The 19,882-nt window shown below is 45.5% G+C and overlaps 1 protein-coding gene across 1 annotated transcript in view; it reads left to right on the forward strand.

The window, feature by feature from the left end:
• MRPS5 (mitochondrial ribosomal protein S5) overlaps positions 1-19,882 on the forward strand; it is a 45,985-nt gene that overhangs the window by 17,796 nt on the left and 8,307 nt on the right. The window contains exons 6-8 of the mRNA XM_081904254.1: positions 16,572-16,662; positions 17,809-17,855; positions 19,440-19,497. Of these exons, the coding sequence (XP_081760380.1) occupies positions 16,572-16,662; positions 17,809-17,855; positions 19,440-19,497 (196 nt within the window). The remainder of the gene's footprint in view (positions 1-16,571; positions 16,663-17,808; positions 17,856-19,439; positions 19,498-19,882) is intronic.

Genomic DNA, 19,882 nt, shown 5'->3' on the forward strand with positions numbered 1-19,882 from the left:
CTTTGACGTGCTTTCGAACTGCTAGGTTGGCAGGAGCTGGGACTGAGCAACGGGAGCTCACCCCGTCGCGAGGATTCGAACCACTGACCTGATCGGGAAGTCCTAGGTTCTTTGGTTTAACCCACAGCGCCACCTGTGTCCCCCTGTATGAGGTACTTGTTAGCAAACGTGTACATCATAGGTGTACTCCTAAAAAAGTACACTGTGCGAGGGTGTTCCTATTGCCACTAGCTCATAGCTTAGTATTAGTGAAGATACTCATAGGCTGCATTTCAGATTTCGTAAAACATTTTGCAGCCTTTCTGAACCTGCTTTCTTTTCTGTCGCCTCTTCAGAATGTGTGTTGCGATTTCTCTTTTGAGAGCAGCTTGAAATTGCATCCCATACGCAATTAACTTTTGTATTGAGGTCAGCAGATTGTTGAACCCAGGGTTAGAGCGTTTTCAATAGCGTGCCAGTTTTCGCTTATCGTTACTGGGAGGAAAGCCGAGGTGCTCGCCGAAGGCACCTAGCAACAACTCGGATCACAATTCCACGTGGGCTGAAATTTGAATTTCAAAGCAGTATGAGTATCCTCCGGCAGCGTTTCAATTATTTCTGGGGTGGGCAGATGGAGGAATTGCAATAAGTGAAATGCAGGGTGCTAAAGGAGGCCTGGCACCTTAATTGCACTTTCAGTTCTGTAACTACAGCGTAATGTGCTGCACTTGGTTCTTGTTAGAGCTGGTGAAGTGAGTAGAACTGATTGCCACCAGTAGGCTGGCATGGGGTGGAGACTCACATAAGCAGAGCTTACTGGATCAGGCCAGGGTCCTGTCTAGCTCAGCATCCCGTTCTCTTAGTGGCCAACCTGTAGGAAGCATGAAGGCAGGACCAGAGTGCAACAGCACTTACCCCTCCTGCAGTTTTCAGCAGCTGGTAAAGGTAAAGGGACCCCTGACCATTAGGTCCAGTTGTGGCCAACTCTGGGGTTGCAGCGCTCATCTCGCTTTATTGGCCGAGGGAGCCAGCGTACAGCTTCCAGGTCATGTGGCCAGCATGACTAAGCCGCTTCTGGAGAACCAGAACGGCGCACGGAAATGCTGTTTACCTTCCCGCCAGAGCGGTACCTATTTATTTACTTAACTAAATGAAACTTAACTAAAGCAACATTGCCACATAAAAATCAGCTGCTAAAAAATACAAGGAAAAGCCATAGTAAAGGACTAAATCTAAGCATCCACGAAAGATCAGGAAGCAAAATAATTAAAAATGAAAATGAGATTAAAAGTATAAATTTCACCTTTTTTTAAAAAAAAAAAAACATGATTCACAATGAAGCAAAAGAAAATCAACTCATTCTTCCCCACCACCATCAATCAATCAATCATCCCATTATCATGTGGCTATCAGGAATGTAGAAAGAGACAACAGTTAATGTTGCCTTGTCCTGTGTGTGAACTTCCTGTCCGGGGTACAATTCAACACATCCTTAACCTTCTTTCTTGCAATGTGTTGACTTTAATGTTACACAGATTTAACATTACTGAGCCCCAATTTGTGGGGTGGTATTGCAGCTAAGTTTTACTCAGCGTCGACCTGTTGGCAAGTAACATTTCTAAAACCCTCAGTACTGTCTTTCTCACAAAAGTGTTTTGTCAGTAACACTAAGCAATTTTCCTTTCTTTTTTTCTGTGTAAAAACATTTTATCTTGCATGTTTCCTTAGGGACAACTCAAAACATCAGTTCTGAAAAGACTGTGGGTGAAACGACCCACAGAAAAATGCAGGAATATATATATACAGTATTGCAAACAACAAATTCAGGCGTCAATCAAGAAGGAATTGAGGAATAATCATTAAATTCCCATCTTTTGAGGGGTTGGTTGAGGGTGTATCTCAGAAGAACAAATCCATTCACAAAAATTAATCCTGTTACTAATTTCTGGTGAAATCTGAATTCATTTATCTGCCCACATATCCCTTCCTGACCAGGCAAATAGGTGAAACAGACTGGAAGTTGTGGACTCCCCTTCCTCAGAGGTTTTTTAAGCAGAGGTTGGATGGGCATCTCTCATGGATGCTTTAACTGAGATTCCTGCCCCCCAACTCTGCGATTCTATGAACCCGCTGTGACGTTAACATGTGAGAGTGCTGGAGATGAAATAGTTAAACAGGTTACCCAATCAGAACCCAGGGGGGTGGAGTCAGAGGGACTATAAAACCAGCTCTGGGAGGGATGAAGGGGGGAGTTAGGGGGGAGTTCGTTGGGAGGTTGGTTGGAGTGGGAGTGAATTGGGATAGAGTCTGTGAGTAGGTTGAGTTAGTGTAGCGAAATAAGCTGAGTCAGGAACAGTTGGGGGCTAGGAAGACAAGTAAATATCTGAGAGGTGGTTTAGTGAGTGAGAGCAGGTAGCGGAAGTTATAGGTCTGGATAGGCACTCCATGATTGTAATTGGCCGATACTGTTTATGAAACCACACGCTTGTTAAACTGCAATAAATAAACAGAAGTTTATGTTCCAATTTAACCCTGACTGGATTCAGTATTGTACCAGGTCAGGCCTGGGTGGTGGCAGCGAGAAATAAAGTGGTGGCACAGGGATCAATAGACGGCAAGATGTCCGGGGACCCTGTGTGATCGCCACAACTGCTGAAATTGGCATGCCTCCTTCAGCCTAAGGGTGGGAGCAGCTTATAAAGAAACTTATTTTGACATGGAGGGAGCTTTAGCGGAAAGATGAGAGGAAGCCGAGGGGGGGGGGAGTTCATGTTCAGTCCTTAATCCCTCAGGCAACTAAGCAAGCTGCTACAATTTCCTCCCCAGAGGTTTTAGAATAGCAAGTCACTTCCAAAAGAGAGGGGCTGTGTTGTGCAAGATGCTCAGGGCCACAGATCTTTTATTGCAGATCAGCTCTAACTTAGTCGTTATGAGAGCTTAGTCGTTTGAGGCCTAATTGCCTCTGATGGGCAGTGAAACCTCCCCCCCCCTTTCTTTGTTTTATATACCTGTAGAGAATCATATTTTTATTGCAACTGTAAAGCTGGGTTTTATTTTCCACCCTAAAAAAAATAATACAAGACATCTCGGGCTGAGATGCTTCGGTTTTAAGATTACTGCGTGCTTCTCTCCAAGTAATAAAGAAGGGTGAGTAATGGAAAGTGACAGGTTCCCAAATACAAAGGGAGTGAGCAGCAGGCGTACGGTAATACAGGGATCTAGTCAACTGTATGTGCCATTCTTTTTATGTTTTAGTCGCACAAAGAAATCCAGTGCTGTATCTAGAGAGGTGTCAGATCCATTGCCGCCAGCAGATGATAAATAAGTATCTGAGCATCCATTTCTGATTAGAGAGGAGCAGCACAGGAAGTTTAGCCAGTTTAGGCAATCGGTCCATCTAAATCAGTATTGTCTACACTGCCTGGCAGGGATAGAGCATCTGCTTTGCATGCAGAAGATCCCAGGAATGTCCAGGGTGAGGAATTAACTCTTTATTGTCAAAAGCCAGGTCCCATCACCTCCTGGCAAATAGAAGGGGAAGAAATGGAGGCAGTGAGAGATTTTACTTTCTTGGGCTCCATGATCACTGCAGATGGTGACAGCAGCCACGAAATTAAAAGATGCCTGCTTCTTGGGAGAAAAGCAATGACAAACCTAGACAGCATCTTAAAAAGTAGAGACATCACCTTGCCAACAAAGGTCCGTATAGTTAAAGCTATGGTTTTCCCAGTAGTGATGTATGGAAGTGAGAGCTGGACCATAAAGAAGGCTGATCGCCGAAGAATTGGTACTTTTGAATTATGGTGCTGGAGGAGACTTTTGAGAGTCCCATGGACTGCAAGAAGAACAAACCTATCAATTCTTAAGGAAATCAGCCCTGAGTGCTCACTAGAAGGACAGATCCTGAAGCTAAGGCTCCAATACTTTGGCCACCATGAGAAGAGAAGACTCTCTGGAAAAGACCCTGATGCTGGGAAAGATGAAGGGCACAAGGAGAAGGGGATGACAGAGGACAAGATGGTTGGATAGTGTTCTCGAAGCTACCAGCATGAGTTTGACCAAACTGCAGGAGGCAGTAGAAGACAGAAGTGTCTGGCGTGCTCTGGTCCATGGGGTCACGAAGAGTCGGACACGACTAAACAACTAAACATTGTCAAAAGCGCACTTACAAGTTAGGAAAAGGCATGTCCATCAGTCCTACGACATCTCTCAGCTACTACTAGGTGTGCACCTGATGAGGCAGTTGCAGCAACAGAGAGGTTCGGTCACTGAACTCGCCATTGTCAAAGCAAAGTTCAACAGTGTCAAGGCAATGATTCTTCAACATCAACTTCGTTGAACGGGTCGCATTGTGCAGGTGCCGATTATCGTCCTCTAAAGCAACTACAATGCTACCTTGGGTTACATATGCTTCAGGTTACAGACTCCGCTAACCCAGAAATAATACCTCGGGTTAAGAACTTTGCTTCAGGATGAGAACAGAAATCGCACGGCAGCAGCACAGCAGCAGTGGGAGGCCCCATTAGCTAAAGTGGTGCTTCAGGTTAAGAACAGTTTCAGGTTAAGAACGGACCTCCGGAACAAATTAAGTACGTAACCAGAGGTATGCCGAACTTACAAATGGAAAGCAAAATACTGGTGGTCAACAGAAGATGTTTAAATACTAATCTAATTTTTAAAAAATGTCGTATCAACACAGACAACTGGGAAACACTGGCCTGCGAGCGTTCCAATTGGAGAACAGCCTTTACCAAAAGTGTCATGGACTTTGAAGAGGCAGGAACTTGGGGCGAAAAGGAGAAACGAGCTAAGAGAAAGACACGTTTGGCAAACTCTCACCGTGATCTACTTCTTCCTGAAAACCTATGTCCCCACTGTGGAAGGACATGTGGATCCAGAATTTGCCTCCATAGTCGCTTACGGACTCGCTGTTAAAACCGTGTTGATGAAAGACAATCTTACTCGGCTACGAGTGATCGCCAAAGAAGAAGAAGGAGGTCCTGTGAGGCAGTGGAACAGGAGGGGTGGCAGCAGGAGGAGGAGGAGGAGGTGTGGAAGCCCTGGATTCCACACCAGCCTAACCTCCCCCTCCTCCTTCACCTGCTCTCCAGGCCTGCAGCTTCTCCTGCCTCTGACTTCTCCCATGTCGGTCTCAAACCCTGTTTCTCCCAGTGCCCACTCCTCAGCGTCCAGCCATTCCCTGACAGCAGGGATAGGAGAGACCCTGGTCTGAAATTCTGCAGAGTTGCTGCCCATCAGTTTAGACACTACTGACCTAGGTTGACCACTGTATAAGGCAGTTTCCTATGAATCGCAGGGTGAAGAGGAGGACGGCCCCTTCGTCGATCTACAGGGCACATTGGTGAGGAGCCATGGCAGTTAAACAGCTCTGAAACTAGTCGGTGCATATATTATTTTCATCATGATTATTTATTTCGTTTATGAATCGCTTCCCGTGAAGCACCTCAAAGCGATTTCACAGTGCAGTAAAATCCTATAGAAAGCCATTTCTTATATATAAAAAAATTGCCTGTGTAAAAAAAAAAAGCAGTTAAAGCCATTGCATATATGAAAACAGCTTCAAATCCAATGCAGGTAGAGAGTGAGATTTTTAAAATCTCCACTTAAGAGGCTTGCTGGAAAAAGAAGGACTTCAGGGGGCCTCTCTGATGTGTAAACGGGAAGGAGGGCTTAAGAATAGGTGCTGTCACGCTATAGACCCAATTCTTACATCATAAAGGAAGGATGAGGCGGTATCTGCAGGAGGTCGTCTCCTGCAGAGCACAGCTGTTGGTTGGGAATATAATAAATGAGACATTTCTTTCGGTATTTTTGTCCCAAGCTGTAGCAGCACCATTAGCCTAGCTTGGTAGCTAAATGACACATGTGGACATGTTCTCAGCAGAAGTTTGGAGGATGAGATGGAGCAACATGCACACATTTCTTTCCAGCAAGCATCCTGTCCTTGGAAGATGGATGTGATCAGGAAACCTTGTGGCAAATTAGGCAAGGCTCTTGTTCTGTTTAGACTCCTTCCCAGTTGCGAAGTGGCAGTTCCAGTGCACCTACGAGACTCCTTCCTCCACCTTACAGGCAGCTCGGCTTCGAGATTTAAGTTTAAAATTTCACACCAAGCAGACTAGATTATATTAAGTTAATAAAGAGAGCTGTGACGCACTGCACTGTCTTGCCACCCTGCCCCAGTGGCAATTTTGTTAGATTTAAATAGGTGCGGCAGGGCTTTTAAGAACGGCGGGGGGCATGTGATTTTCCTCGGGTTCCTACATTATTGGCAGGCAAAGCATTATGTTTCAAATGCCTTGGGAGTGAGACATTCGCCATAGGCTGCAGCGGGTAATTAAGAATCCTCTACAGTTACCCAAACTTCTGCAGTAAATGTGTGCTCTGTGCTCTAGGTTTTGGATAATGCATACGATAAGGTGGTAGGAGTTTGCACACAATTATCTGGGGTGGGGAGGAGGCTTCCCTCTCAACTTGCTTGCCTCCATTTCTGTTAGCAAGGGAAGGGGAGCACACCAGAGTGCTTGAATTTTGGCCTACGCTAATCAGTGTTTCCCTGAAAATTAATTATACCGTAGAAGAAACCCCTTTGTGAACAAAGATGCCAAAGCAGCATTACTAGTGTTTTATGAACAAAGAATCCTAATGCTATCCTTCTGTAAACACTGATTAGCACGTCTAGCTCGTGCAAGAAGATATTAATATTTGCATGCAGGGTTGGTTGTCGTCGCTGGCGTCTCGTTCCGTTTTAAACAGCGGCACAAACTCTTCTCTAATTTGTACCGTCAGACTTTTCTCATTTGCGGCCCAGTGTGTGTGGCTTCGCCCTTGAGCCCCTAAAATACAACTCGGCCAGAAACGTCCTCGCCCACCCTTGTGCCCGTGGCATAAAAGTAGCGCTTGATGGTGGCTTGCGAAATTGCAGAGCTAGCGATTTTAAACAGCAGCTGAGTGAGAAAAGCAAACTTTAATGAATAGTAAGTGAGCCAGTGTGTGGAATGAAAGCACAAAGAAGTCCCTTGGGATTTTGCTCAAAGGCAAATGAAAGGAGAGTATCCTAAGGACCCAGAGGTCTGCTGAGCAATTAAGCAACTGTCCTCTTAGCAATGGCAAATTTTGAAGCCAGCATTTCCTTTGCAGCTGGGCAGCTGCTGTTCTGCAAAAGCATTTGGTGACCGCAAGCCACGATGGTTATGTTTTACCTCCCCTGTTGAAGGCAGTACAGGTGGGCTCTGGGGAGGGTCTCCTCACCCGCCAGAGTTGCCACAGAGCTTTGTTGAGACTCTTCAGGTCTCTCCCCCCACCGCCAATTTCCTGCGCATATGTTCGTTTTTTACTTTTTTCATTGTATAGCATTTATTTGAATAGTCAACCACTTCTTCTTTGGCGATCACTTGTAGCTGAGTAAGATTGTCTTCCATAAACACAGTTTTAATAATGAGTCCATAAGTGACTGTGGAGGCCAATTCTGGACCCACACATCCTTCTACAGTGGGGACATTGGTTTCCGGGTGGGAGTTGATCATGGTGTGGATTTGCCAAGTGTGCCTTCCTCTTAGCATTTTTCTCCCTTGCGTCCTGAGTTCGAGCGTTTTCAAAGCCCCTGACACCTTTGATAAAGGCTGTTCTCTAACTGGAGCGCTCGCAGGACAGTGTTTCCCAGTTGTCAGTGTTTATGCTACATTTTTTAAGATTTGCCTTGAGAGAGTCTTTAAACCTCTTTTGCTGACCACCAGCATTACGCTTTCCATTTTTAAGTTCGGAATGGAGTAGTTGCTTTGGAAGACGATCATCAGGCATCCGCACAACATGACCAGTCCAACAAAGTTGATGTTGAAGAATCATTGCTTCAACACTGGTGATCTTTGCTTCTTCCAGTACACTGGCATTAGTTTGCCTCTCTTCCCAAGTGATATATAGTGCCTGCCCTGCTCCCCAACAGGAGGAGGAAGAGGAGGAGTAATTAGGGATCCTTGTCAGCATTCACATCACCATTATCTGATTCTGCCCCAGTCAGAATGATATTTGTAGATACCACCACAATTTCATCTCAGTGCTGTAATTTAATAATAAGACACTGTTAGGACTAAAAAAACAAAAACTTTCAAACATCATAGCCAACCAGGCCACATTTGCCTATGATTTCACCAATGTAAAATGACATTAGCACTTCAGTAGCCACCAAGGGACGTGGGTGGCACTGTGGGTTAAACCTCAGAAGGTTGGTGGTTCGAATCCCCGCCACGGGGTGAGCTCCCGTTGCTCGGTCCCTGCTCCTGCCAACCTAGCAGTTCGAAAGCACGTCAAAGTGCAAGTAGATAAATAGGTACCGCTCCGGTGGGAAGGTAAATGGTGTTTCCATGCACTGCTCTGGTTTGCCAGAAGCGGCTTAGTCATGCTGGCCACAAGACACGGAAGCTGTACGCCGGCTCCCCCGGCCAATAAAGCGAGATGAGCGCCGCAACCCCAGAGTCTGTCACGACTGGACCTAATGGTCAGGGGTCCCTTTACCTTTACCTAGCTACCAAGCCGTTCCTTAGAGCTTCCTTGACAGCAAGCTGTTTGATGTGGCTAGACTGCATGCTCTTCAGCAATCCTTTCATGCCATCAGTAGCCTTAGGAATTTCAGCAGGAGTTGAGGGAGCCAATACCAAAAAGTGGCCAGGTGAGGCTTTGAATAAGTGATAGCAGCAGAGACAAGCTTGGGCCCTTGGGTGATGATGGCCATCAGCAGCTTCTGCGCGGCCTGCGCCATCCTGAGAGCAAGTCCTGTGCATGTGCGCAGTTGCGTGTGAATTGAACACGTGTAATTGGGTGGGTGCCTGTATGTCCCTGAACTCCACTTGCTGGGAATCATAAATGGAGAGAATGCTATTTCATTCAGGTTCCCGTTTTGGGGCTTTGCACTATGAGAACAATGCTGGACTAGATTGGGGCTTTGGCCTAATCCTGCAGGGCTCTTTTTATATTTGTATGCTGTAGTTGCTGCTACTATTACATTTATAGCCCACTTTCGCCTCCAGGTCCCAGGGCAGGTCACAACATTTCAGACGAATTACAGTCATGGGAATAGGATGGGTCCTGAAAACCCCTATCTGAGGAGCTAAGCGTTCACTCCCTCGGCCATGTTTTGAGATTTTGGGTCTTCTCTCTAATGAAACTTCCATTTGTGCAGAGGGTCTGGTGTGTGTGTGTGTGTGTGTGTTCTTTGATTTTGCCAAATCTTGAAAGCTTAATGCTGGTGGGAACATCTGAAGGGCAGAACAGTATGTTACAGGAGAAATGGGAATAATGCTAAAAATGAATTCAAGCTGAACCCGCAAATGGATATTTTTCCTCGACAGGCTGTCTGCATGGGGGGTGGGGGGTGGGAATCAATTTTGGGGTATGCTTTGATTCCAAACTGTGCCTGCAGATGGACAACTTCAAAGGGGTGCACTGTCAGCTCCAAACAGCGGAGTGTGTGTGTGTGTGTGTGTGTGTGTGTGTGTGTGTGAGAGAGAGAGAGAGAGAGAGAGAGAGAGAGAGAGAGAGTGTTCTAGTGCTTTTGCTAGAGCTATATCTGTGAGCCACAGCGAAATCAAGAATTTGGGCTGAGCCTGAAATGCAGAAGGTGCTGATTTGTCAGCTGAATACTCAGTAGTTGTACCAGGCATGCCCAATCCAAAGAAAGCATTCTGCTGACCAATCACAGGTGCTGATGTTGCAACCCTGTTTGGTTCCTCTGTGGCTCCTAAACATTCCTGGTTGAAACTCCAGAGACTCTGATTAGTTGATAATAAACCCTTCTGTTCAGATCCCTCCATTTCTCTTTTTCATTGTTTGAAATGGGAGACTGAACATGTCAAAGTTTATTGAAGGTGATAACACGAAGCAGCACTTAACCTGCTTATTAGTGTCAGCGAAAGCTATAACCTGCATTTTCATAATCATTCCTGCCTGCTTCCCCTAATTAAATATAGATTTCTCCCCATGTTCTCCAGAAGGTGGAATAAAACAGTTTGAGCAGTAACCTTAAAGTAACCTTTTGCTGTCCAGAGATGTCCCTTTTATAAACCTTGTTTCTCCCTTCACATTTCTGCAGTGCTGGTAAATTAAACCTTTTGCCAGTGTTTCTCAACTTCGGTCTCCAGCTCTTTTTGTCATAACAGGACAGCCATGCCAGAGCCGCTATCATAGCATCGTAGACTTGGAAGGAGCCCCAAGGGTCATTTATTCCAACCCCCAGCAATGCAGAAATCTTTCACCCAACATGGGGCTCAGACCCATAGCCCTGGGATTAAGAGTCTCATGCTTTACTGACTGAGCTATCCAACCTTCTGCCTCTGATCTTCACACCGTGAGACATTAAAGAACCCTTAGGCTATATTTGCTGAGTTTAAAGCATGGAGCCTGTTAAGAGGAAGAGTCACCAACCAACACCGTTTACTGTTGACTCTGGGAGCCCTTCTGTCAGGATCTGTGAACCACAGTGCCAGATAGCATATGGCCTGCAGCGCCTTCCTGGTGTGTGGCTCTCCTGTCAAAGGATAATAATAATAATAATAATAATAATAATAATAATAATAATAATAATAATAATAATTTATACCCCACCCATCTGGCTGGGCTTCCCCAGCTACTCTGGGTAGTTTCCAACAAAATATTAACATACCGTAATGCATCAAACATTAAAAGCTTCCCTAAACAGGGCCGCCTTCAGATGTCTTCTAAAAGTCTGGTAGTTGTTGTTCTCTTTGACATCTAGTGGGAGGGCGTTCCACAGGGCAGGCGGCACTACCGAGAAGGCCCTCTGCCTGGTTCCCTGTAACCTCACTTCTCGCAGTGAGGGAACCACCAGAAGGCCCTCAGTGCTGGACCTCAGTGTCCGGGCAGAACGATGGAGGTGGAGACACTCCTTCAGGTATACTGGACTAAGGCCGTTTAGGGCTTTAAAGGTCAGCACCAACACTTTGAATTGTGCTTGGAAACGTACTGGGAGCCAATGTAGGTCTTTCAAGACCGGTGTTACAGGGTCCTGGCGGCCACTCCCAGTCACCAGTCTAGCTGCTGCATTCTGGATTAGTTGTAGTTTCCGGGTCACCTTCAAAGGTAGCCCCACGTAGAGCGCATTGCAGTAGTCCAAGCGGGAGATAACCAGAGCATGCACCACTCTGGCAAGACAGTCCACGGGCAGATAGGGTCTCAGCCTGCGTACCAGATGGAGCTAGGAGACAGCTGCCCTGGATACAGAATTGACCTGTGCCTCCATGGACAGCTGTGAGTCCAAATGACTCCCAGGCTTTTTTTGGTCAGCAAGCTGAGCAGTTATGGCATGATTAAGTGTGTGTGTGTGTGTCTTCTCGCCCACCCCCCTTTTCACAGCTCAACTAAGGTTGTTACATCACATAGCACCATACTTAAAATTCATTGAATTGTAGAGTTGGAAGGGATCGCGAGGGTCCTCTAGTCCAACCCCCTGCAATGCAGGAATCTGTGGCCCAACATGGGTCTTGAACACACAACCCTGAGCTTAAGAGTCTCGTGATAACAGCTGAGCTAGGTACCAAATGAAAGCCACGTAGAAAGGAGACATTTTGATTTTCCTTCAGCTGACAGACCATAGCAGTGTGCATGTTATCCTCACCCCCCCTTTTTTAAAAAAAGAAAAACCATAGCTTATACTTACCTAGGCAGCTGTCATATGAATCCAGCTTCCTTTTCTCACAGTGCCCTTGGGAAGCTCACATGCAGGACCCGAGTGCGAGAGCACACTCCCCACTTTTCACAACCAGCAACTGGCATTCAGATGCACGCTGCCTCCCACAGCAGATATGTTCCTGTACTCCCCACTTTGTATTCTTCATATGACAATATATGTGAATGAGAATATATATCTGTACAAGCTGCAAAATCGATATTGCTTTTGCAGTGGGGCATTTTAGCTGCTTTTGTCTACTCCAGAATGAGAGAGGGGGAGAAAATTCTGCCAGAGCTCAGTAGGTTAAAAAAAAAATGCATTGTTTTGATGTCAGGACAGTTGATGTAGTAACAGTCCATGGCTGCCTGTGCACATTATCAAGCTTGAAAGGCCTTTACAGAGTTTTAAGAGAGATGTGATGGGTCTGATTGTGATGGGTGACTGGGCACATTTCCCTTCAGAGCTGCACAGAAACAGCTGACAGGAGTAATTTTGTGTGTATGTGGTTTTTCCCCTCCAGTAGCCTGACTCCCTTCCATGTGCTGCTGTTGCCACCTTCTGGAAAAAAGGAGGAAGTCTCGTTTTCCTGGATTTAGAAGTAAGGAAATCCTAGTTAAGAGGAAATCTGGCCAGTGGTTAAGAGATCAAGAGCAAGCCTTGGAATCTGATCCTCACAGCTGGCATAAATTCTTCCTCATCTGCCATAACTGTGGTTAACAGCAGGCAGCTGGACCTCTTAACTAGGGTTTCCTAACCTTCAAACTCTGGTTGACATGAAAAACTTGCTTAGCGTTAACCGTGATTGACACTGTCGCTTCCAAAATCTGTATTAGGGCAAACCCTTTCATTAGCATAACCAAAACATTCCAGAATAATGTGCAAGTCCTACAGAGTTCTTCTTTTGGCTGGATGGTAAGCAAAGCAAGGGGAAGTGGCCGATGTTGAACTTGTGGAGATTGCATCCCAAGGGCTGTGAGTGACTAAATGCAATGTTGGAAAGAGATAGACTGTGTTCCTATGAGGTTCTGCTAGGTGCTATGCAGGCTTCTGGTAGAACCTGCGGAAGATGAGCAGGAGGAGCAAACAGCTGTTGTTTCCAAGTGTCAGTCAAAGGTTGATTCCCCCACCCCTATATTTGAAAATATAAAAATCTAGCTGTTGGCCAGGTCTGCTTCAATCCTGAGGTCGTACACATAGGTTTTTTGGTAGGTGGAGAAGAGGAGTAAAGAGAAACCAGGCTGCTTGTGTTATTGTAGAAACTAGGTAGTTTTTATCTTGTTCCAGTTGCTATTGTGGAGTTATTGATGTAACCCTTGACTGTGCCTTGAGTTGGGGCGGCGGGTTTCATGCTGGAGAGCCTGTGATCCTCTGTTCTGCCCCCAGTTTCCTTATGCTGCTCCCAATCTCTTAGCCAGCGTTAGGAAATCGAGAGCAGTACTCTTTCGCAGCAACCCAAGTTTGCATAGAAGGGTTTTTCAAAAAGCTCCTTTTTCTTGCCTTGGGGGTTGTTTTCCTCCCATAAATCAGCCTGTGAACTTCAGATATCCACCAGTAAACGCTTAAGAAATAAAGGAGAAAAGCTTTCATAGTAATAAAACCCAGACTTCCCATGGATCTGGGTTTGTCCAGATAGCTTATCGGGAAAGCCAAATGCAGACTCTCCAGTAGCCGAGTACTTGTTGATTCAGCTGTGCTCCTGTTGAAACAGCACGGTGATGCATGGATCTCATTGGCAAAGTTCAGCAGATAATATCTGCTGAAATCCTCCCTTGGGTTGGTCTTTTCCTTTACTTTTTCCTCCCTCCTGCAGCTACAAAGAATGCGCGTGCAGCCTGCTTCATATCAGTGCATACATTTAGGCGTGGTGCCCTGTTACGGCATCCCTAGGCAGTGCAGAATCCTAGAAACATGTCATCATCGAGAACGCTTCCGATGTGCCGTGTTTTGAGGGGGAGGTGTTAACTTTATGGATACGGTTGCTGGGTGCTGGATGAAGCTGGGAGTTTGGTTAGTTTAACTCAGCTAGGAAACGTGTCTATTTAATCTGAATGATTCAGCAAGTGCTCCTTCCAGTTCCGTTGCACAAAGGCTGGTATTGGAAATGGTGCATTGCTGGTGAGTATTCATTTCTGAAGCAGAGAAGATCCTAGCACCCAATCTGCAGGAAGCAGAGCATGTCTTACACTTGAAAATAGAAGGGTAGTAACAGTGAGGGTCTCCATTTCCTTCAGTTGGTGAGAGGGTAGTGACCATTTTGGTTTATGAAAGATACTAGCAGCCCCATATCTACCATTGCTTGGGAATTCAAAGAAACACAAAAATCGGTTCTGAAATCGGTGATTAAAATCGGTGCAGTTTTGAAAGGTTCGGCCTGCCATCTTGGTTTAGAGTGGGGCCCACTTGTATCTAAATATAGAGGGGAAACATACTGCTTTATCTCAGGAACAAAAATTCTCAAGAAATGTCCAAATACTTAGCCAACAAGCAGCCAACTTTCCAAAATATATAGCAGATGTACTGTGCTACCGATTTCTCTTCGTTATTTTTAGGCTCATACATGAATGAATCTTGGGGAAGGGGAAAAGTAAGTGGGCGGTATTCAGCCAGGCTTGACAAAGTTTGGCCCATTGACATTAATAAACATTATTAACAGGTCCATTAATTTCAGTGGACCTACTCTGAGTAAGACTTCGCTGAATGCCACCCAGTATATACTGATTATATGGGGAAGCAAAATATGCAGCTAAAGTATTAACACTGCTCAGAAAACCAATATGCAACTTAATTTTTACAAACAATAATTATGGCGTGCAAAACTTTTAACTATTATGCAAGTCTGCTTTCATAGTCCAACCTAGTTAAAGGCTTTGCTGTGTTCCAGCTATATAATAACTTATCCTAAATATTAAAGAAAGAGAAAACAAACAACATGATCACTACTTGCCCAAGCAAAAATTCAAATGAACCTGTTTCTGTGGGTTTGGAGAAGAGCTAAGAGATGAATGCAAGATGCTACAGACAGACAGACAGACAGACAGACAGACATGCGCTCTGGGATCAGTGATGAAGGCTGGCCTATAAAATCTAAATAAATACATTGTCTTTGTTGTTCTGGAAATCTGGTGGCAGTTCTCTAACTCCCATCAGTTGCATTTTAGCACACAAGACTCAGCCGCTGCCGATTCAAGCAGAATCTGTTCTGCCAACTGAAAAATAAATAAATTGAGAACTCCTCCCTCAAATGACACAGCACGTTAACCTGTCGCTGGGAGAGCACTCTAGGAACATGTCAGCTTAGAAAGCAAAATAGAGCAGGGTTTGATGTCTCGCCGCATTATTGCTTTTATCCTGCGCAGTGATATTTCTTTAGCACACTGATTAGAAACGAAGTGTGAAGCTTGAGTGAAGTACTGCAGGGAAGAGAACTTCAAATGTCTCACGTCTGGTTTCTTAACCAAGCAGACGCCTTAGCAAAGAGAAGTTATGGCTACCCATTGAACCGGCCTCACAGAAATCAAACGAAAGGCATCCACCAACCCGCTCTCCTGCCCGTATATCCATGCAGGGTCCTGGATGACTTTTAAAAAGAATAAGTGGAATTCTGTCTTGCATTTAGTCTCAGTTCTGCAAGTGGAATCCTGCAGCCCTTATAAGTTGTACAGCTGAACAGATCTGATTGTTTTCGCTTGCTTTGTTTCATTCTGAACTGATATGTTGGCGACCATGAAAAGAGGTGTGTTGATGTAGAGATACATTAAAGGGTGTGTGTGGATGTGCATAAAAACACTCCGTGGATGGTAAAAGAGCCAGACATGTCCGTTCATATAATTTATTCTTATGCCTCCATTCCACAAGATGGTATCCGAAAGGGTTTACAGCATCAAATGGACAACCGTTCCCAGGTAACACTATAAACAGGTAGCACTATGCAAATAAAAGTTTTAAACCTGGGATGGGGAACTTGTGGCCTTCCTGGTGTCGTTGGACTTCAAGTCCCATCATCCCTTGGCTGGGGCGGATGGGGACTGGAGGGCCCCATATTCCTGCATCCCTGGTTTAAACTAACCTAATCATTTAATCTTAAAAAGTAGAGACATCACCTTGCCAACAAAGGTCCGTATAGTTAAAGCCATGGTTTTCCCAGTAGTGATGTATGGAAGTGAGAGCTGGACCATAAAGAAGACTGATCGCCAAAGAATTGATGCTTTTGAATTATGGTGCTGAGGGAGACTCTTGAGAGTCCTGTGGACTGCAAGAAGATCAAACCTCTCCATTCTGAAGGAAATCAGCCCTGAGGGCTCACTGGAAGGACAGATCCTGAAGCTGAGGCTCCAATACTTTGGCCATCTCATGAGAAGAGAAGACTCCCTGTAAAAGACCCTGATGTTGGGAAAGATGGAGGGCACAAGGAGAAGGGGACGACAGAGGACGAGATGGTTGGACAGTGTTCTCGAAGCTACCAGCATGAGTTTGACCAAACTGCAGGAGGCAGTGGAAGACAGGAGTGCCTGGCGTGCTCTGGTCCATGGGGTCACGAAGAGTCGGAAACGACTAAACAACAATCATTTAACACCAATAAGGAGAGAGAAACAAGGCCTAACATGGAAATAAAATGCAATGCACACAAGGCCAAATAGATCTCCTTACCATTTTAGGAAGGCAGCATAGGAGTCTCCCATCTGCCTGTCCTCCCCCCCACACACCTCTTCAGAAAATGACCGTGCTCCCAACAACCCACCCATATCAAGAGAACTGTCAAAATGATGAATCTTGATTTGCAAAGAGGCCGCATCCAGCAGAACAGTCTTGCTGCAAACATCCTCTTTTTATTTTAACTTATCAACAATCTTCAACTTTGCCTGCATTTTCTCTCTCTCTTTCTCTTTTTCAGTTGAAAAATGTATTTAATATGACAGCCAAGGAAGGAAGGAGAAAATCTGTCAGTGCCCTGGTGGTGGTTGGAAATGGAAATGGGATTGCTGGTAAGTGAGCACTTCATTCTCAGAGGGCAGCTTCTGTTCATTTCATAACCGTAGCAACACACTATTTTTCTATAACTTCTTTTCGGTTGCGTTTCTGTTTCTTTGGTGTGTGCGTCTCCATCCAGGGTTTGTGCTCTGTGTTGGCCGCAGCCCTTGAATGTGTGCTTTTGTCTTATCATCTTCCGTATCTCATGCCCAAGTTATTTTCGATCTTCATCACCCAAGGGGTGGAAGGGGGAGAATTTCTACAAGGGTGGAAGGAGATAGAACACAGTATTGCCTGAAGCGTGGAAAGGCCAAGGAACTGGCCAGGAGAGGAGGGTTTTGCCCCCGAGTGGAAGGCTGTTTCCTGTCCTCTGACTCGAAAGGACACTTTGGCCTTTGCAAGGCACAAAGTTTGGCTGCCCCTGTTTAAAAAGACTGCTGGTAAGGGGGCTTTTTCCTAACTGTCAGCAATTTTCTTTGGAACATTGTTAAATACAAACTTAGCAAGAAAATAACATTTCTCTTGCAGCAGCTTCTAAAATACACCATCAGGCACCAATTTATTTTTCCTCGGAGAGTAAGAATCTAAGGCTGTTGCCAAGATTACAGCACAGCAGCAAAGCCACCCTCATTGGCTCTGTTCTCGAGATGTAGATTAATACAGGGTCCTTTGCTTTTAATTTGCAGAGGCCATGTGTCAAGGATGCTTTAGTTGGGATTCCTGCATCGCAGGAGGACCCTTCCAACACACGATTCCATAATTACGCTCTGTGGTTCCCGGTGGCACGCTGTTCCATGAAAGCCAAGACTTGTGCCGTTTAATTGCACGGAAAGTAGATTGACCAAGGAGCCAAGGGCACATTTAGTAAGGTTTTTTCCTCCCTTTTGCTGAAAGCTGGCAAGCCGTTCCACAGACAGAAGGGAGAGGTGAAGACTTTCGCAACTGCCATCTGATTCCTTGAGCACATTTCTGGACAGTTTTAGCGTCCTTTGGGGGGGGGAGCCAAGCTGAAAATGCAAAAGCACTTCAGGACCGCCACTTGCTTCGGTGGGGCGAAGGGCGGAGATATGAGGAGGCCTCCTTGTTTGCAAGTGCTTTGCAGATTTCCACATGCGGCATTTGTCTACTAACCAATCTACCAATCTGTTTGCACCCCTCAGGTTTTGCACTGGGAAAAGCAACGGACAGGATGATTGCATTGAGGAAAGTATGTACTTTGAAAAGTAATAATAATGGTGATGATGATGTTGGGGTGCGGGTGGCGCTGTGGGTTAAACCACAGAGTCTAGGACTTGCTGATCAGAAGGTCAAAGGTTCAAATCCTTGCGACGGGGTGAGCTCCCGTTGCTCAGTCCCTGCTCCTGCCAACCTAGCAGTTCAAAAGCATGTCAAAGTGCAAGTAGATCAATAGGTACCACTCCGGCGGGAAGGTAAATGGCGTTTCTGTGCACTGCTCTGGTTCGCCAGAAGCAGCTTAGTCATGCTGGCCACATGACCCAGAAGCTGTACGCCGGCTCCCTCAGCAAATAAAGCGAGATGAGTCTGTCACGACTGGACCTAATGGTCAGGGGTCCTTTACCTTTAGCTTTAATGATAATAATAATAATTTATGATTTATACCCCGCCCATCTGGCTGGGTTTCCCCAGCCACTCTGGCTGGCTTCCAACAGAATATTAAAATACAATAGTCTATTAAACATTAAAAGCTTCCCTAAACAGGGCTGCCTTCAGATGTCTTCCTTCAAATCTGGTCTTCCTTTACTTGGTATTTATGCATGAAATGCACACAGTGCCGTGGTTCTGTCCTGGCATGAGAACATACTGGGGGGACGGAATGTAGCTCAGTGATGGGAGCACCTGCAGTGCTTGCAGGTTTCAATCCCTATCATCTTTAGGTAGGACTCGGAAAGGTTCCCTGCCTGAGGCCCCCTGCCAGTCAGCGTAGATGGTGCTGTAGCTAGATGGACTAATGGTCTGAATTGGTAGAAGGCAGATTCCTATGTTCCATGTGAAGAACACTGGAAACTTAGGCCAGCCTCAAACCAGCCGGGGATCTGTTGCTCTCATTTGCCAAAGGAGGGCATAGCTGTGTTGTAGATTGCCTCCCTCCTCCAGTTCCTGTCCTCCCTCCATGTATACCAAAAAAAAAAATTGAGCTTGAGGATCTTCTATCCTTCGGGAGCAGCTTTTCAGCAGCTGTTGAGGGGAGCAAAAGAAGCGGAATCCCTTTTGGAACACCAGGACATCTTGCCCGTTGTTCCTTTTAGACCCCCCAAATAGCTGACAATTGCCAGTGTGGGCAGGTAGGCTGGCAAGTTTGGTTGGGCATAGTCTGTGGTACAGTGGTACCTCGCAAGACGAAATTAATTCGTTCTGCGAGTTTCTTCGTCTTGCGGATTTTTGCGAAGCACAGATGCACCCTGGTATTAACGGTTTTAAGAAAAAGGAAACAAACTCGCAAGACGTTTCGTCTTTCGAAACAAGCCCATAGGGAAAATCGTCTTGCGAAGCAACTCAAAAAACGAAAAACTCTTTCGTCTTGCGAGTTTTTTTTGTCTTCCGAGGCATTCGTCTTGCGAGGTACCACTGTACTTTATAAAAGCATTTTTATCCCTTTTAATTTATCAAGCTAATTACATTTCCGCTTGGTACGTAACTGGCAGAAATAGCTCTTATTTTTGAGCCGCTTCCTTTTTATCTTAAATTCGATCTCGCTGTAAAATGGAAACAGTCATCTGACATAATCATTTCTTAATGAAAAGTGTCTTCTTGGATTCCCCCCCCCCCCCAGGCGAAGAACAGAGCTGTCCACTATTTGCACTATATCGAAAGATACGAAGATCACACAAGTAAGTTGCAAGATTTTAGACTCTACCTAAGGTTTTAAAAGCCAGCTAGTTGCATTAATTCTTCTTATAGAATTGTAGAGTTGGAAGGGACCCCACGGGTCATCTAGACCAACCCCTAAAGCATCCCTAACAGGCAACCATCAAAGCTCTGATTAAAAACCTCCAATGCAAAAGAGTCCATCGCTCTCCAAGGGAGTCCGTTCCACTGTCAAAAAGCTCTTACTAGAGAAAGTTTCCCCCATGTTTGGTTGGAATCTCCTTTCTTGTAAGTTAAATCCATTGTCTCATGTCCTACCCTCCAGAGCACCCACCTCCCTCAACTGTTCCTCATAAGGCTTGGTCCCCAGACCTTTGACCCTCTTGATTGCCCTCCTCTGCCCACGTT

This window comes from Podarcis melisellensis (genome assembly GCF_964234715.1).
Source record: "Podarcis melisellensis genome assembly, chromosome: 3".
In the NCBI taxonomy this organism is placed as follows: domain Eukaryota; kingdom Metazoa; phylum Chordata; class Lepidosauria; order Squamata; family Lacertidae; genus Podarcis; species Podarcis melisellensis.